The sequence below is a fragment of the Neophocaena asiaeorientalis genome, unplaced genomic scaffold (assembly GCF_003031525.2).
Source record: "Neophocaena asiaeorientalis asiaeorientalis breed wild unplaced genomic scaffold, Neophocaena_asiaeorientalis_V1.1 scaffold70, whole genome shotgun sequence".
Taxonomy (NCBI): domain Eukaryota; kingdom Metazoa; phylum Chordata; class Mammalia; order Artiodactyla; family Phocoenidae; genus Neophocaena; species Neophocaena asiaeorientalis.
Window position 1 is genome coordinate 13,857,894 of NW_020175410.1, and position 14,639 is coordinate 13,872,532.

Below are 14,639 nucleotides of genomic sequence, written 5' to 3' on the forward strand. Positions count from 1 at the left end.
TCTAACAGTAATTATTTATAATAATTTTTAGCCAAGTGACATTTTCATTTTCAATATAGTAATGAGTTACTTATTTAATTGATGATTTCATTAGCAAACCTAAAGTCTCTGCCCACTGTTTCGGGCACCTTTCTTATATAGACACCAGGATTTAAATTTGGACTTATGGGGATTGCTTGGGGCCTGACTTGGACCTTGAGACTATGCTGTGTGCTCCAAAATCAGCTTTTCAAGAGATCTATGTAAGGCAGCACTCGATCATTTAACATTATTTATATATACACAAAACTCTCTCAGAATCCTCACTGGGGGAGTGGGTGACTGGGAGGGAAGGACTCAGGCATTTCTGATCTGGCCAAGTACCACTGAATCCTTACCTTTATTTTTAACATTCATCATGATTGTAAAATTTAGTAATATAAACCAACATTTATGTTATTTAACAAAGAATGTAGAATACAATCTTCTAGAATCCATCTGAAAGTCAATAAGATACCTATGCTTACAGCATTTCTTCTTTGGATTCACAATCAAATGAAGGTTCTAATTGCAAAGCATGCATTGTACAATCCTCTTTAACTTACCTTAGCACACTGCATGTGATTGCATCCCTCATTCTTCTGTATTGGAGACTTACAGTTAGCACAAGGCTTGGAGTTAGTTAACAACCAGAGACAGTTGGCAGCATCCTCATAAGCTTCACTAACTCCTACAACTTTGGGATATAAAGCACAAATACAGAAATAAATGATTTAGTGTACAACTCCAGATGGAAAAAACACTCAAAGTTTTCTTTGCAGGCTGTCTCTCAATTTTAAATATATACTTATTTTCCTATTAGGGTCTATGGCAAAGTTTTTACCCATGATTATTTAAGACAAAATAAAAATGAATCCAATGACATGTCTGAAAGTAAATTCATCATTTCCCCCAAATCTGCTCCTTTCTCTATCTCCTGTCCTGTTAAATGATATGATCTTCTACCCAGAATAGATCCAGGAAGACCATGATCTTGGACACCTTCCTCTTTCCCTCATCTACTGTGTCCCATTGATTCTATCTCTTCCTCTTTCATATCCATCTTCTCTCCATTCCCACTTCTTATTGCTTTAGCTAGGATCGTCCACACCTTCTTCCCAGACAATTAAAACACAGAAACCAACCTAGCTCCCAGATCCTTCTCCCCCGACCCTCACAACCCACACTATATTGCCTCTATAAAGTGATCTTTTAAAAATACAAATCTTTAAATCTTCTAATTGCTCCCCATTGACTACAAGATAAAATCAAACTGTTTTAGCAAAGAATACAAAGCCCTTCATGATTTGGCCACTAACTACTGGTAAGGTCCTCCCACCCTCTATCCCCACACTAACCTTATACTCTTCATCATCTTAAACTCTGTTTATTCTACTTTAATTTGAGATCTGCACTCTTAAAGAATGCCAGGGTTTTTAAAGACTCTAACTTTTACATTTTATGTTCTATAAATCTCCACCACCACGCATGTAGAGATTTAGGGGCTGGAGAGAGTGGTAAACACATAATTAAAAAATTATTTTTTCCTGCAAGAATGACAGTAATGAAGTTTGTTTTCTAACTTCAAGTACATAGGGAAGTTCTATCTTTTCTTTACTGAAAGAGATGTCTGAAAATCACTTTGAAATCCTTAAGAGTAGTCCATTCAGTTAAGACCCTCATTATATGCAGATATTCTAGGAAGGGTTGGGTAACAGGTTAGCCCTACTGTTGAAAGCAGGGGAGAAATCAGAAGTTTTGAAGTTTAAAAGAAAAAGTTACTCAACCCCCAGATTTAAATCCCTGGAGAGGAAAGGTGACAAAGGTTTGGGCTGTCTGACCCATGGGAACTGGCTCTGCATATGAACTGGAAGAGATGAGCACCAGCAACAGCCCTTTGATGGAGCCTAGCAGTGGAGGAGTGGAGGCAGGGGGTGTCTTGCTGCAAGGAACCCTGGGTGCCTACCGACTTAAGTTTGTGTGAACAACAGAACAGCAGCTACTGCCGGACTGTAAAGCACTGGTTTTCAATTCCACATAGCAGAGAGAAACAATAGCAGCAACAAACTGCTCAGACTGCACTCCATTTCTAAGGCCACTTGGTAGAAGATGGTTTGATTAGGGTGTGGTGCAGAGCATGCTCAGATAATTTGGTGGAGAACAGGAGTTTCAGAAGGAACATACTATACTTAATGGCCATGAAGGTCAGCTGTGAAGGTAATGCTGTTTACAAAGGGTACTGCTATAAAACCTAATCACTAAGTACAGTGTCTAATTTTTGTTTAAAGTAGTGGCCTTTCTCCTCCCTTTAGCATCAACATTATTTTTAGCTCAGAGTCTCCAACATATTCTTATGACCTTTATTGTCCATTGTTATAATAAATAAAGCACAAAGCCATTAAAACAAAGCAGCTGTGTGGCCTGCAACATTAACAGTTTTATTCTCCTACCCTTGGAGAGAATGCTAGTTTCTGACTGCATTCTAGAGGATTACATGAAGTAAATCATGTTCAGAAAATAACCTTAGTACAACAAAAACTTGAACGGGAAGAAATGCCTTTACTACCTGTGCTCTGAACATGCTCATTTCATACATCTGCCCTTTGTACATACTTTTCTCAATACCTGCAATACCCAAACTCCCTTCAATCTACCTGGTGAGTCTTCTCTATCCCTACTGACTTCCAAACTCTTCACTTCAGATGCATGTCTAATATAGCTTGATCTTCTTTCCTTAATAATCTAGTGTGCTTTTAGGTCTCTTTGTAAGAAAAATTAACTTCATTTAATCACGTATTACAGTATAAAAATCTCAGATCTATTAGTAGAATCAACATGTGCTCAAGTGAAAACAAAGTTGCTTTTAAAGACTGAATTCTTAAAAGACTACTGAATTTCATTCAATAACCATTACTGAGTATGTACTATGAAAAAAACTGGTCTTAAATTTTTATAAATTAACTATCATTTCACAGAAAATATAATCATTGGCTTATTCTGTTAATAGGAAAAATTCAGACAATTTGGCAAGAACCCTCACAATCTGGCAACACCTACCTTTCCAGCCTCATCTCTCACAAATGTCTCCCCTGGACCATAATTTTAAACTCCACAGAATGTATAAAGAAATGCAGGTAGGTGGGCAATAGCAAGCCATCTCTAATAGAAATATAGATGTTTCTAGGTGTCAGAAGCAGGAGAAGAAAACAAAATCCAGTCGTCTTGTCATGTTTAAAGGTGTTGCAGGGTAATGGTATTAATCTCTTTATGGAACTCACATACATAGACATACCCATACACAGATAGGGCTAATGGGTGGGTATCCAGAGAGCAATGGCAAGCTCTATCTGGTATTCAAGAGAGAGATACAATGAACCTGGGGAACAAGAACAATCTATACAAATCTTTTTGATTTGGGAAGCAGGTACTCAAAAAATATTTGTTGACTGAATGATGAATGTTCAGGACAGAAATGATTAATCAGCCCTCACTAAAAAATATCCTAAAATTATCCACTTCCCTTTGCTCCCATTTAAAGGACATGAGCCTTCTCATCATGTGAAAGGGATCGCCCTCATTGTCAATGAATAAACTGGTATTCTGGTTTACCTAAGTAGGGTCTTTTCCATGGATCTGAATAACCCCGAATCAGTACACAAAATCGATCTTGTGAATATAAACTGCTGAGAATAATCTCTTGGGCAATGGTATATTGCCCAATATAATACAAGCCTTTAGGGACTCATGGCTGCCAGCCAGTCTCTCCCAGTGTCACTTCAGCTGCTGACATTACCCACCACATCTCTGCTTCTGTGGATATGCTGAAACCCAACTCATATCTTGCTGCTGTCAGGAAGATTCCTTAACATCCTCTGTCCCCAATCTGAGTTAGTTGTTTCTGTTTTTGTATTCTCATCTTTATCCAACTGTGTTAGTTAACATATGATACTGTAATTATCTGCTTCCCTTCTAGCCTCTGTACTCTTTGAAGGCTGGCATCATCTTTATTATGTGCTTTGCCCATAATAAGTGTAGACGAAGTTTGTGAATTCTTAATCCTCATCTGCAATACTTCAAACTAACACCATTCTTTAAAATGTTAAAAACCACCAAATTAGTTTTCATTTATATTAATTTTATGACAGTTGTCATAAAATATTTACTTCAGGCGGTGAGAAATTATGGCAAAGCAGATATATTTACTTGTCAAACATGGGAATTGCTATTAGGAAGGCTAATTCAAACCCATTCTGTTTCCCCTGTGTCACTCAATCCAATCTGTTAGCTTCCTATCTGTACAATGGGACAACCAGCATCAATCTCATAGCATTTGTGTGAGGATTAACAGAAGTAATATATTTATAGACATCTCAGTAAAAATTAGTTATAGACATGGCATTTAATGTAAGTAAATCTACAGAACCACATAAGAGCAAGAAATTAACTTGCCTTATCCTCCACTGTAAGTTTCCAAGGAAATAAGAAGCTTCCTCTCAGTACAGATCATACATTTCTTCTCATGAAGTACAGAAAAGCTAGTTAGCCCACCCCAGGATAAAAGGGAAGGACTATAGGAGCAGAACTTAAATGTGACCCCTGTTTACCCTGGAGTCCTAATAAGTCCGTTAGAAACATGGAACCTGTCTATGCTTTCCCCACCCCGGGATCTCCAAAAGGATGTTGGTTAGAGGGGTTAAAAAGGCGGGCTCTCGCATTAACAAACTTGAAAACTTAAAACTTCATTTTTAAATGAAGACTCTAAGAAATAAAACCACGTTATCTTTTGAATGCTATTATAAAATATGTAGCTATCTAAAATTCCTCTTACGTTCTTCTGGTTTCATTTCAGTTATTTTTTGTAGCCAATTTTTCCATGTTTGGCAGTCACAAGGCTCATGGGCTTCACCAAGGCACTCCCTAAAGAGGAAAACGTGGAAAAGGCAATTTAAAAGTATCCTTCATCAACATCAAGGTAAAAGCACAGGTGGGAAGTACTGTTCCAAATGTAAAGTTGAGAACACTGAGGCACAGTGACTACTGAGAGATGAAGCATTTCAATAGAGGAACTGGAAGCATGATTCTAAAGCTCAATACCACTAGGACAGATTTTCTTTCATCAGTACATTTATTCACACATTTTAAAAAGTTCCAAATAGATTACCTAATATTTATAATTTAGCCTCTCATGCCTTAAGAGCTGTAAAGTATTTTTTATCAATTGGGTTCTGTCTCACTAATAGTTTAAATTCTTGCAGTTCAATGGGTGTTCCCCTGCCCAGCAGCATTGCCATTACTCAGGAGCTTGTTAAACATGCAGAAGAGCAGGCCCCATGAGACCTACTGATTAGAATCTGCATTTTATCAAAATCACCATATGACCCTTCCACATTTTAAAGTTTGGGAAGTACTATTTTACATCACATTCTTGTCATTACTTTTACCTCTGAATCCCCAAGTAACAGCAAGGGCAATCTAACTTACTTTCAAGTTTGATAAATTCCAATTTTCTGTCTTATTGGAATTTGGCAAATTTTTATTTAAATAATTAAAACTGTAGCAATATATTATTTGTAACTTAATTATATATTCTTTCTATAGGTATATAAAAGTCAAACATTAGGGACTTCCCTGGGGGTCCACTGGCTAAGACTCTGTGCTCCCAATGCAGGGGGCCCAGGTTTGATCCCTGGTCAGGGAACTAGATCCCACATGCCACAGCTAAAAGATCCCTCATGCCGCAACTACAGATCCCGCATGCTGCAACTAAGACGCAGCACAGCCAAATAAATAAATAATAAATAAAATTAAAAAAACAAAAATGACTTAGAGCCTTTACGAATTATTTAATTCAATATGACATTATATTCTGTAGCACAAAGCTAATCATTCTAGTTAATAACAAAACGTCATTTTGGGCAAAGAAAAACCCAATCTATGGGTGTCATCATCATCATCACATCATCATCACCAGTCTCATTTTAAACAAAGATCTTTTCTTTTTCTTAATTTTTCTTTTTTCTTGGCCAAGAGGCATGTAGGATCTTAGTTCCCTGACCAGGGATGGAACCTGCGCCCCCTACAGTGGAAGCACAGTGTTTTTGTTTTTTTTTTTTACATCTTTATTGGAGTATAATTGCTTTACAATGGTGTGTTAGTTTCTGCTTTAGAACACAGTGATTCAGTTATACATATACATATGTTCCCATATCTCTTCCCTCTTGCATCTCCCTCCCTCCCAACCTCCCTATCCCACCCCTCTAGGTGGTCACAAAACACCGAGCTGATCTCCCTGTGCTATGCGGCTGCTTCCCACTAGCTATCTAGTTTACGTTTGGTAGTGTATATATGTCCATGCCACTCTCTCGCTTTGTCACAGCTTACCCTTCCCCCTCCCCATATCCTCAAGTCCATTCTCTAGTAGGTCTGTGTCTTTATTCCTGTCTTACCCCTAAGTTCTTCATGACATTTTTTTTCTTAAATTCCATATATACGTGTTAGCATACGGTATTTGTCTTTCTCTTTCTGACTTACTTCACTCTGTATGACAGACTCTAGGTCCATCCACCTCATTACAAATAGCTCAATTTCGTTTCTTTTTATGGCTGAGTAATATTCCATTGTATATATGTGCCACATCTTCTTTATCCATTCATCCGATGATGGACACTTAGCACAGCGTTTTAACCAATGGACCGCCAGGGAAGTCCCTAAACAAAGATCTTGTTTACAAAGTTTAAGTTAAGAAGACATGCCAACTGACAGGTAGAGTCTTAACTAACTATGAGGTAACATTTCACTATATTAAGAATGTATCAATTCTACTTCATATCCATTAGGATGGCTACTAGTTTTGAAAAACAACAGAAAATAACAAGTGCTGGGAAGGATGTGGAAAAACTGGAACCCTTGAGCATGGCTGGTAGGAATGTAAAATGATGCAGCTGTTATGAAAAACACTTTGGTAGTTCCTCAAATAGTTTCAACAGAACTGAAAACAAGGACTTAAACTTTTACACCAATGCTCATAACAGTATTCACAACAGCCAAAAGATGGCAACAATTCAACTGTTCACTGACATATGAATGGATAAACAAAATGTGCTATATACACTCAATGGAATATTAGCCATAAAAAGGAATGAACTTCTGATACATGCTATAACATGTAATGAATTTTGAAGACATTATGCTAAGTGAGATAAGCCAGACACCAAAGAACAAATATTGTATGACTCCACTTATATTAAATATCTAGAATAGGGAAATTCATAGAGACAAAGTAGAATAATGGTTACCAGGAGCTGGGGTCGGGGAGGGAGGATGGGGAGCTATTGCTTAAATAGTTGTGGAGTTTTTATTTGGGATGATAAAAATGTTCTAAAATGGATAGAGGTGATGGTTGCACAACACTGTTAAGGTACTTAATGCCATTGAATTGTATACCTAAAAAATCACTAAATACCTGGAAAGAATAACTTAATTTTCTTAAATTTCTGACTTATTACCAAATCTGGCATTTGGGAAACCTTTTCCATAACTGTGGTTTTATACAGCTCCTTAGTAACTTAGTGATAATTTAATAGACATTAATAAAATATTGCATTGATTAAAAGTAGAAGTAGATAGCATCTACAAAGTAGATCTTTGAAAACTAACACATCAGAGAAAATAAGCCTGAACTTCTCCAAAGTACAGTACAGTGATGACAATGCTATCAGATGTAACAGGTGACTGATAATCTGGATTATGCCATGTGTAGGAAGACAGAGTATTCTGATAGAAATAATGAAGATACTGGAATGTTCTACAGATACTGGAAAACTAATTTCCTGAAGAAAGCTTTAACCAAGACACCAACGACTGGTAGCAAATACTCTGACAGACAAACTGTAATTACACAGGATAGTGGGAAAAAGCATTCTAGGTTCAGTTATTAAGGGCACAGAACTTGTTGGTGAACAAGTTATAATAGAAGGGGCTATCCTGTGGTGGCAAGGAAAATGCCTACTCCTACCTTCCCTCCCAACAATGAATATATTCAGTTATATCCAAGCAGACATCTCTTGGGGATAGCTCTCAACTGATTCTGTCACACGTAGTTCTTAAAAAGAAGAAACTGTTATTGGCATTTCTTGTGGTTTTTGCAATCATTTTTAGAAAATATTTTTGAACTTTTGGGGGAAAGAAAGAAGAAAACCCTGAATCACATGCTTTTATTTTATAAAGATCTCTCTTGCAAAGCTTCTTTATGCATGAAGCAGACTTTCTTTCTCTTTGAAACACTAGATAAGTAAGGGCAGCAGAATTCTACTTAGAATTTCCTTTTTTTCTTAGAATTTCTGACTAATAGGCAAAGCTTTTATACTATATGAATACGAGTAGGAAGCTATGTAAAAACAAAAATTGCAAATTAATGCTTAGAGAGGTGAAGCAATGTAAAAATCCTAGAATATACATATATCATATACCTACATATATCAATCCTATAGCTTAATGAATTTCAAAAATGAAAGGTAATAAAGTTAAGTCCTGAATTTCTATGTCAGAAAATGATGATACTATTTGCTAAGTTATCTACCACCCGTATAATAGGAGAAGGAGTAAATAATTACCAAATGTGATCTTAAATCCATGTGGTCATCCACAGATCCCTTAAACTGGGATAAAATTCCAAGCAGGGCCTGTGATCTTGCCATATAGTTTCCAATGGATACTGAGTATAACCAGCCTGATATTTTGGGGTGTGAGAAAGAATAGCTGACATATTTTCTCCAAACACTAGACTAGAAAGGTACAGTTTATAGCATCATATATGTTTATTGGCATATATAGCTTTTAGAATCTAATCTACCTTGGTAGGTTTTTCCATTAGTTTCCGTATTTTCAGTCAAACCAAACTTACTACTTGCAGCATACAAAGAGAGGTGGGGAAGAATACAAGAAAGTAAAAGCTAATCTACAGTGAAAACTAATAAAAACTAGGCCACAGAAACCACAGAGTTTAAGAAGACAATGCCAATCACAGATTTTTCTTTCCTTTCAAAACTTTATTATCCTCAGATCTTAGCAAATGTTATCACCTTCTTAATCTTCTATACATTTTACTAATCTATGTTTTCCATTTTTGTAGCCTCTCCACCAATCCTCTTAATCAGCTTTTTTCATCCAGGGGTGCTTACCTGAACCAGAGGGCTCAGAAAATGATTTTCTGAAGGATAGTACATAATTAGTACCATTCTAGATGGGGTGCTTTTAAGGCACTAGAGCTTAAGTTTCTCAAGAAACTAACTTCAAAGAAGAAGCTCCTTTATTTTCTTCTTTTAATATTCTTACTAATAAAGTAGATTCATATTAATCTAAGGAAAATTTATATGCAAACAAGTAAGCTTGTGTGTATTCAATAACTCACTTCTCATTTCTGTTGCTGGATCCTTATCTCTTCTGGTGGGATAGTGAGGTAGAATTAGGACTCAACCATCGAATAGTAAAACACGTAAAACTAAAAATTAGGAATTTGCTTTTTAAATGTTTTGAAAAATTATCTTAAGGCATGTGGATATAATCTATTATTCAGTATTTTGTTGCTATTTTACTTGCTAAACCTGATTTAGCCATGAAAGTAGTAAATGTGGTTTTCCTTTCATTAATCACTATATTCAAGCACTTAGCCAGAAGCCTCGCAAGCTTTTTCTGTAAAGGGCCAGATAGTAAATATCTTGGGTTTTGCAGGCCATATGGTCTCTGTCACAACTACTCGATGCTGTCATAGCCTGAAAGCAGCCACAGACAATAGGTAAACAAACTGGCAATGAGTGGGTGTGGCTGTGTTCTAATAAAACTTTATTTTTAAAAATTGGTGCAGACACTACTTTGCTGACACCTGACCTAGAATTCAGTGCTATATATAGGTTGGCAGTTCAAGAGATATTTTTAGCTAATGATAATGATGATGGGCTTAAGAAATAGACCTTTCAAGGTAGGGATATTTCCATAACTGCCTTTTTACTATCTAGCAGTGCTACAGTTTGATTTTGGTTTCTGATAAGCATGAGTAAAGATTAGAGTTTTATATCTACCTCAAGTACAATATTTCCTTGCATATGTGATAAATCTGGAAATGAGCAAAAAGCATAACAAATACTATTTCTTCTTCTGATCACTTAATTAACTAAAACAGAAACAGTTATTATAATTGAATAAAGTATAACGCGGATGTCAGACAAACATACAGTTAAGAGACTATACATAATTACATGGCCTATCCATTACTGATTTATCATCAGTTCATACTTACTAAGTATTTATCAGGCACTAGAAATTAAATAAAACATAAGACACAAACTGGTTCTTAACTGGTACTGTGCATTAGAATCACATTAAGAGCTTTTTTTTTTTTGAAGCCCCACTCCAAAATCCAGTAAATCAAAATATCTCTTGTCGGGGTCTAGAATGAAAATTTGGAAAAGCTGTCTTAATACTAAATTCTGGGCATGCCTGGTTAAGAATCACTGCTAGAGACTTCTACTTTAAGAAATGATGTTAAACTCTAAACATTTTCTAATCTATGGTGAGTAATTTGGTATTAAAGTTCAAGTGCATGGGCTCTAGCACCAAACAGAGCTGGGCTTTAATTCCATTTCTGCCAATTCCTAGCTGCATAACCCTGGGCAACTCCTCTGTGCCTAAATTTCCATATCTGTAAAATGGGTATAATAATATCACTCCGTTCATAGCATTGTTAGAATTCAATATTTGAAAATATTTGGCAAGGTGGCTGGCACACATCAAGCACACAATAAATGTAAACTATCACCACTCTTTACATATTTTTTAATGAATAAGAATGACATCAAAAATACTACAATTTAAAGGCCTGATTCAAAGTATAAAGTCTCTTTAAAAACTGTCAGAAAGGTGATTAGGCTATTTCAACTTGTCTTTTACTGACCAGCAGAAGAGGTGTCCTTTTCCACAGTCCACAGCAGGGGCTCTGAGCAAGGGGAAGCTGAGTGTATCAGACCCAGATGTGTTTGAGCCTTGTTTTGTTAGCCTGACTGCTCTTTCACAGCCTGGAGTAGGACACCATTTAATGGCAGGATTATTTTCAACAAAGGCCTGTTTAAACAGCAATAACAAAACATAATAAAACATTTTAACTCTCAATTCTAATAGGGAGTGTACCCCATATGTCAATTTACTTTAAAGCAAAAACAGAGTGAAATAAAAAAACAAAGCGTAGTCAGTCTCAAGAAACACTTAAAATAGTATTGGGATATATAAAATAAGAAGGAAAAATGTGGCAATTACCTTAGTAATGACATGACTTTTAAAATTTATGTTTTCTTTAATCTAAAAACCAAGTAGATGATGATAGAGTAAAAATGCTGTAATTTAAATACAGAAAATGTGTAATTTAAAAATGTTTGCTCATACAATGTGCCACTTTTCTGATGGAAAGTAATTTTTATAAATAGAATCTTGTGATTATTAGTTGCATCAGAACAGTAAATTTCTAAATGGTACTCTAATAATACATAAAAATCAATATTATAAACATAGAATTACCATATGATCCAGCAATTCCACTTCTGCATATATACCCCAAACAATTAAAAGCAGGAACTGGGATAGATATTTGTACACCCATGTTCATAGCAGCATTATTCACAGCAGTCAAAAGGCAGAAACAACCCAAATATCCATGGATGAATGAATGCATAAACAAAATGTGGTATATACATTATTGGACTATTATTCAACCTTAAAAAGAAAGGAAATTTTGATACATGCTACAACATGAATGAACCTTGAAGACATTATGCTAAGTGCAATAAACCAGACACATAAGGATAAATATTGTGTGATTCCACTTATATAAGATGCCTAGAATAGTGAAAGACATAGAGACAGAAAGCAGAACAGTGGTTACCAGGGGCTGTGGGAAGAGGGAATGGGAAGTTAGCATTCCATGGGAACAGAGTTTCAGTTTGGGATGATGAAAAAAATTCTAGACATGGAGAGTGGTGATGGTTACACAACAAACTAAAAGTACTTAGTTCACTTAAAACTAGTTATAATGGTAAAGTTTATGTGTATTTTGCCACAATAATAAAAAAAAGAAAAATGTAAAAAAAAAGTCAATATTAAGACGCTTTCTATGTTAAAGAAACAGTAGGACTTCTTTTTTAAAAGTCCATGTATTAGGGTTTAGACCATAAAAAAATCTGAACAAGACAGTTAAAATGTAACTTTTAAATCACACAAAGATTTGCGTACACTTCTGAATAACTCCTGGGTGAAAAAGAAGATGGGGAAAAAAAGATGAAATAAACGTTATAATTTGTTTTATGAAACTATTACTTGAAATTAAAAAATCCATAAATTTCCAAGTTGATAATCTTTATTTCTAAATATTTACACTGAGGAGTAAAAATATGTCTTCTGGAAAATTTAAAATACTTCCTATTTACTTTGAACGTTATCTTGATCAATCAGTTATAAAAGTTCAACATGCAAATCAATGAATAGTTCGGAGCGATAGTTTTATTTTTTTTGTAAACTACTATTATGGCTTTTTGCTTTTACTTCTATCATGATTATAAAATAATGCTTTCGTTTAAAACTTTAGTTTAGGCCACCATGCCCTTATGCAGTTTTTCTGACAAAGTCAGAGTCCATTACTTTGTTTTCAGAAATAAAACAAAAAAATTAAAATCTGTTATATAGGTTTAATAAAATTTAAATTTTGGAAATCACACAGATAATTGGCAGCATACCTTAATATCAAACTGTAGGTATCGTTTGTCCATCTCCTTAGAAACTACGCTTTCTATGATATCCACAGGAACAAGTTGGAAGCAATCATATGCAGGGCAGAAAATGTTGTGAGCTTCACCTTCTTGAATTTTCAGATTCAAAAACCTATTAAAATTATCAATTGATAGAAAAAAGGCAAGGATATAATTTGCACATTCTAAGAATTTTTTCTTGATGCTGAATTTTCTGTTAGAGTATAATTAAAATATACCAATGAACAAACTGTGCAATATCAATTGTAATACATTAATTCATATAATTCACAAACACTGAACACTTATTACCTGCCCAACCATTCATTATATATGTATGAATATTTATATACAGATCTATGTTTTATAATTTCTTTAACTTTGTTTGCTTTATCCTCTTTAAAAATTTGAAACAATATATTTAACATTAAAAATAGAAATAAGTGGTTTAGAAAGGTCATATTCAATTCTCAATATTCTACACCTTTAAATTAAAGAGAGCAATGGTACAGAATTAAACCATAGATAATTCAAGAGATTTTTGAGGTGGCATTGGAATACAGCATAACTTTTCGAAGAAAAGGTTTTCTGCTTATATTTCATTTAGACAAATATTAAAATGAGTTTCATGTCCTATTCTAGGCACACTAGTTGAGGTAGTACAGAAAAGGCATCCTGGAAAGTGGCAGGAATCTAGCCCAAGGTGAATTAAGTAGTTAACAGCAAGATTTTTTTTTTTTGGATGTCTGATCGTATTTACTTGTCACTCTAAGAACATCTCATTTTTGACTGGACTCAGACTTAGAAGTAGAAGCTTTCAGAGGACAGCCTCCGTCTCTTGGCAATCTGTTCCTGGTGTTTTTCTTTGGCCTCCTTCATTCTCTTGGCCAAAAGTTTAGCATATTCTGCAGCCTCTTCCTTATTTTTCTTAGTACGCTGTTTCTTCAGAGCAATTTGCCAATGTTTGTGTTGCAGAACACGTGGAGTAACAAGACGCTGAATCTTGAGTGCTTTGGTCCTAGGTTTCTTACCTTCTTTGTTTAGGGGCTTTCTCACAACATACTGGCGGACATCATCTTCTTTAGAGAGATTGAAAAGTTTGCGGATTCTGCTAGCTCTTTTGGGCCCCAGGCGACAAGGCACAGTAGTATCAGTGAGTCCAGGAATATCCTTCTCCCCTTTTTTATAATGACCAAATTGAGAACGCTCAGATTGGCATCCACAATGCAGCCCCGCACAGATTTGCGCTTTCTTTCTCCAGTCCTCCTTGGTCTGTAACAAGAATGCCCCTTACTCAGTAGCAGGCGGACTCGGCCATGGGTCAAGACACCCTGCTTCATGGGGAAACCCTGTTTGTCGTTCCCACCACTGATTCGGACCACATAACCCTTCCATTCTTCACCCAGAGCATCAGCACCAACTTCTGTGGCCATACACTTCTCATAAAAGGTTCGAAGTTTTCGTTCATCGTCCACTTCAATGAGTTTCTGGCAGCCAGTGGCCGGGAAAGAGATGTTCAGCTTCACTCTGAAGCTGCCGACCGCCTCCGAAGCGCCACGAAAAAGAGCAACAGCAAGATTTTATATTAGAGAATTCCAGGTCTGCCACCAACAAGTTATATGACCTTAAGCAATTCGTTTAACTGTCCTGGGCCTCAATTTCGCTATATGTAAAATGGAGATAACAATATGTACTTCTCAGGGTTGTTATACAGATTATATGATATAATGTATGTGAAATATTTACATAGTGCCTGGCACAGAAAAAAGAATTCATAAATTTTAGTGAGGGTTTTATCATTAATATTTCCCATGGAAAAAGAAGAAATAAACT

General features: G+C 35.7%; 1 protein-coding gene and 1 pseudogene across 5 annotated transcripts in view; both read right to left on the reverse strand.

Moving 5' to 3' along the window:
• The window catches only part of ANKIB1 (ankyrin repeat and IBR domain containing 1), a 100,431-nt gene that overhangs the window by 20,965 nt on the left and 64,827 nt on the right, over window positions 1-14,639 (reverse strand). For all 5 annotated transcript variants that reach the window (XM_024766995.1, XM_024766994.1, XM_024766992.1 and 2 more), the window contains 4 exons: window positions 12,795-12,939; window positions 10,967-11,133; window positions 4,847-4,935; window positions 585-715 (listed from right to left, as the gene is read on the reverse strand). In XM_024766995.1, coding sequence (XP_024622763.1) covers window positions 585-715; window positions 4,847-4,935; window positions 10,967-11,133; window positions 12,795-12,939 — 532 coding nt within the window. The remainder of the gene's footprint in view (window positions 1-584; window positions 716-4,846; window positions 4,936-10,966; window positions 11,134-12,794; window positions 12,940-14,639) is intronic.
• LOC112414515 (40S ribosomal protein S6 pseudogene) lies at window positions 13,571-14,386 on the reverse strand (annotated as a pseudogene).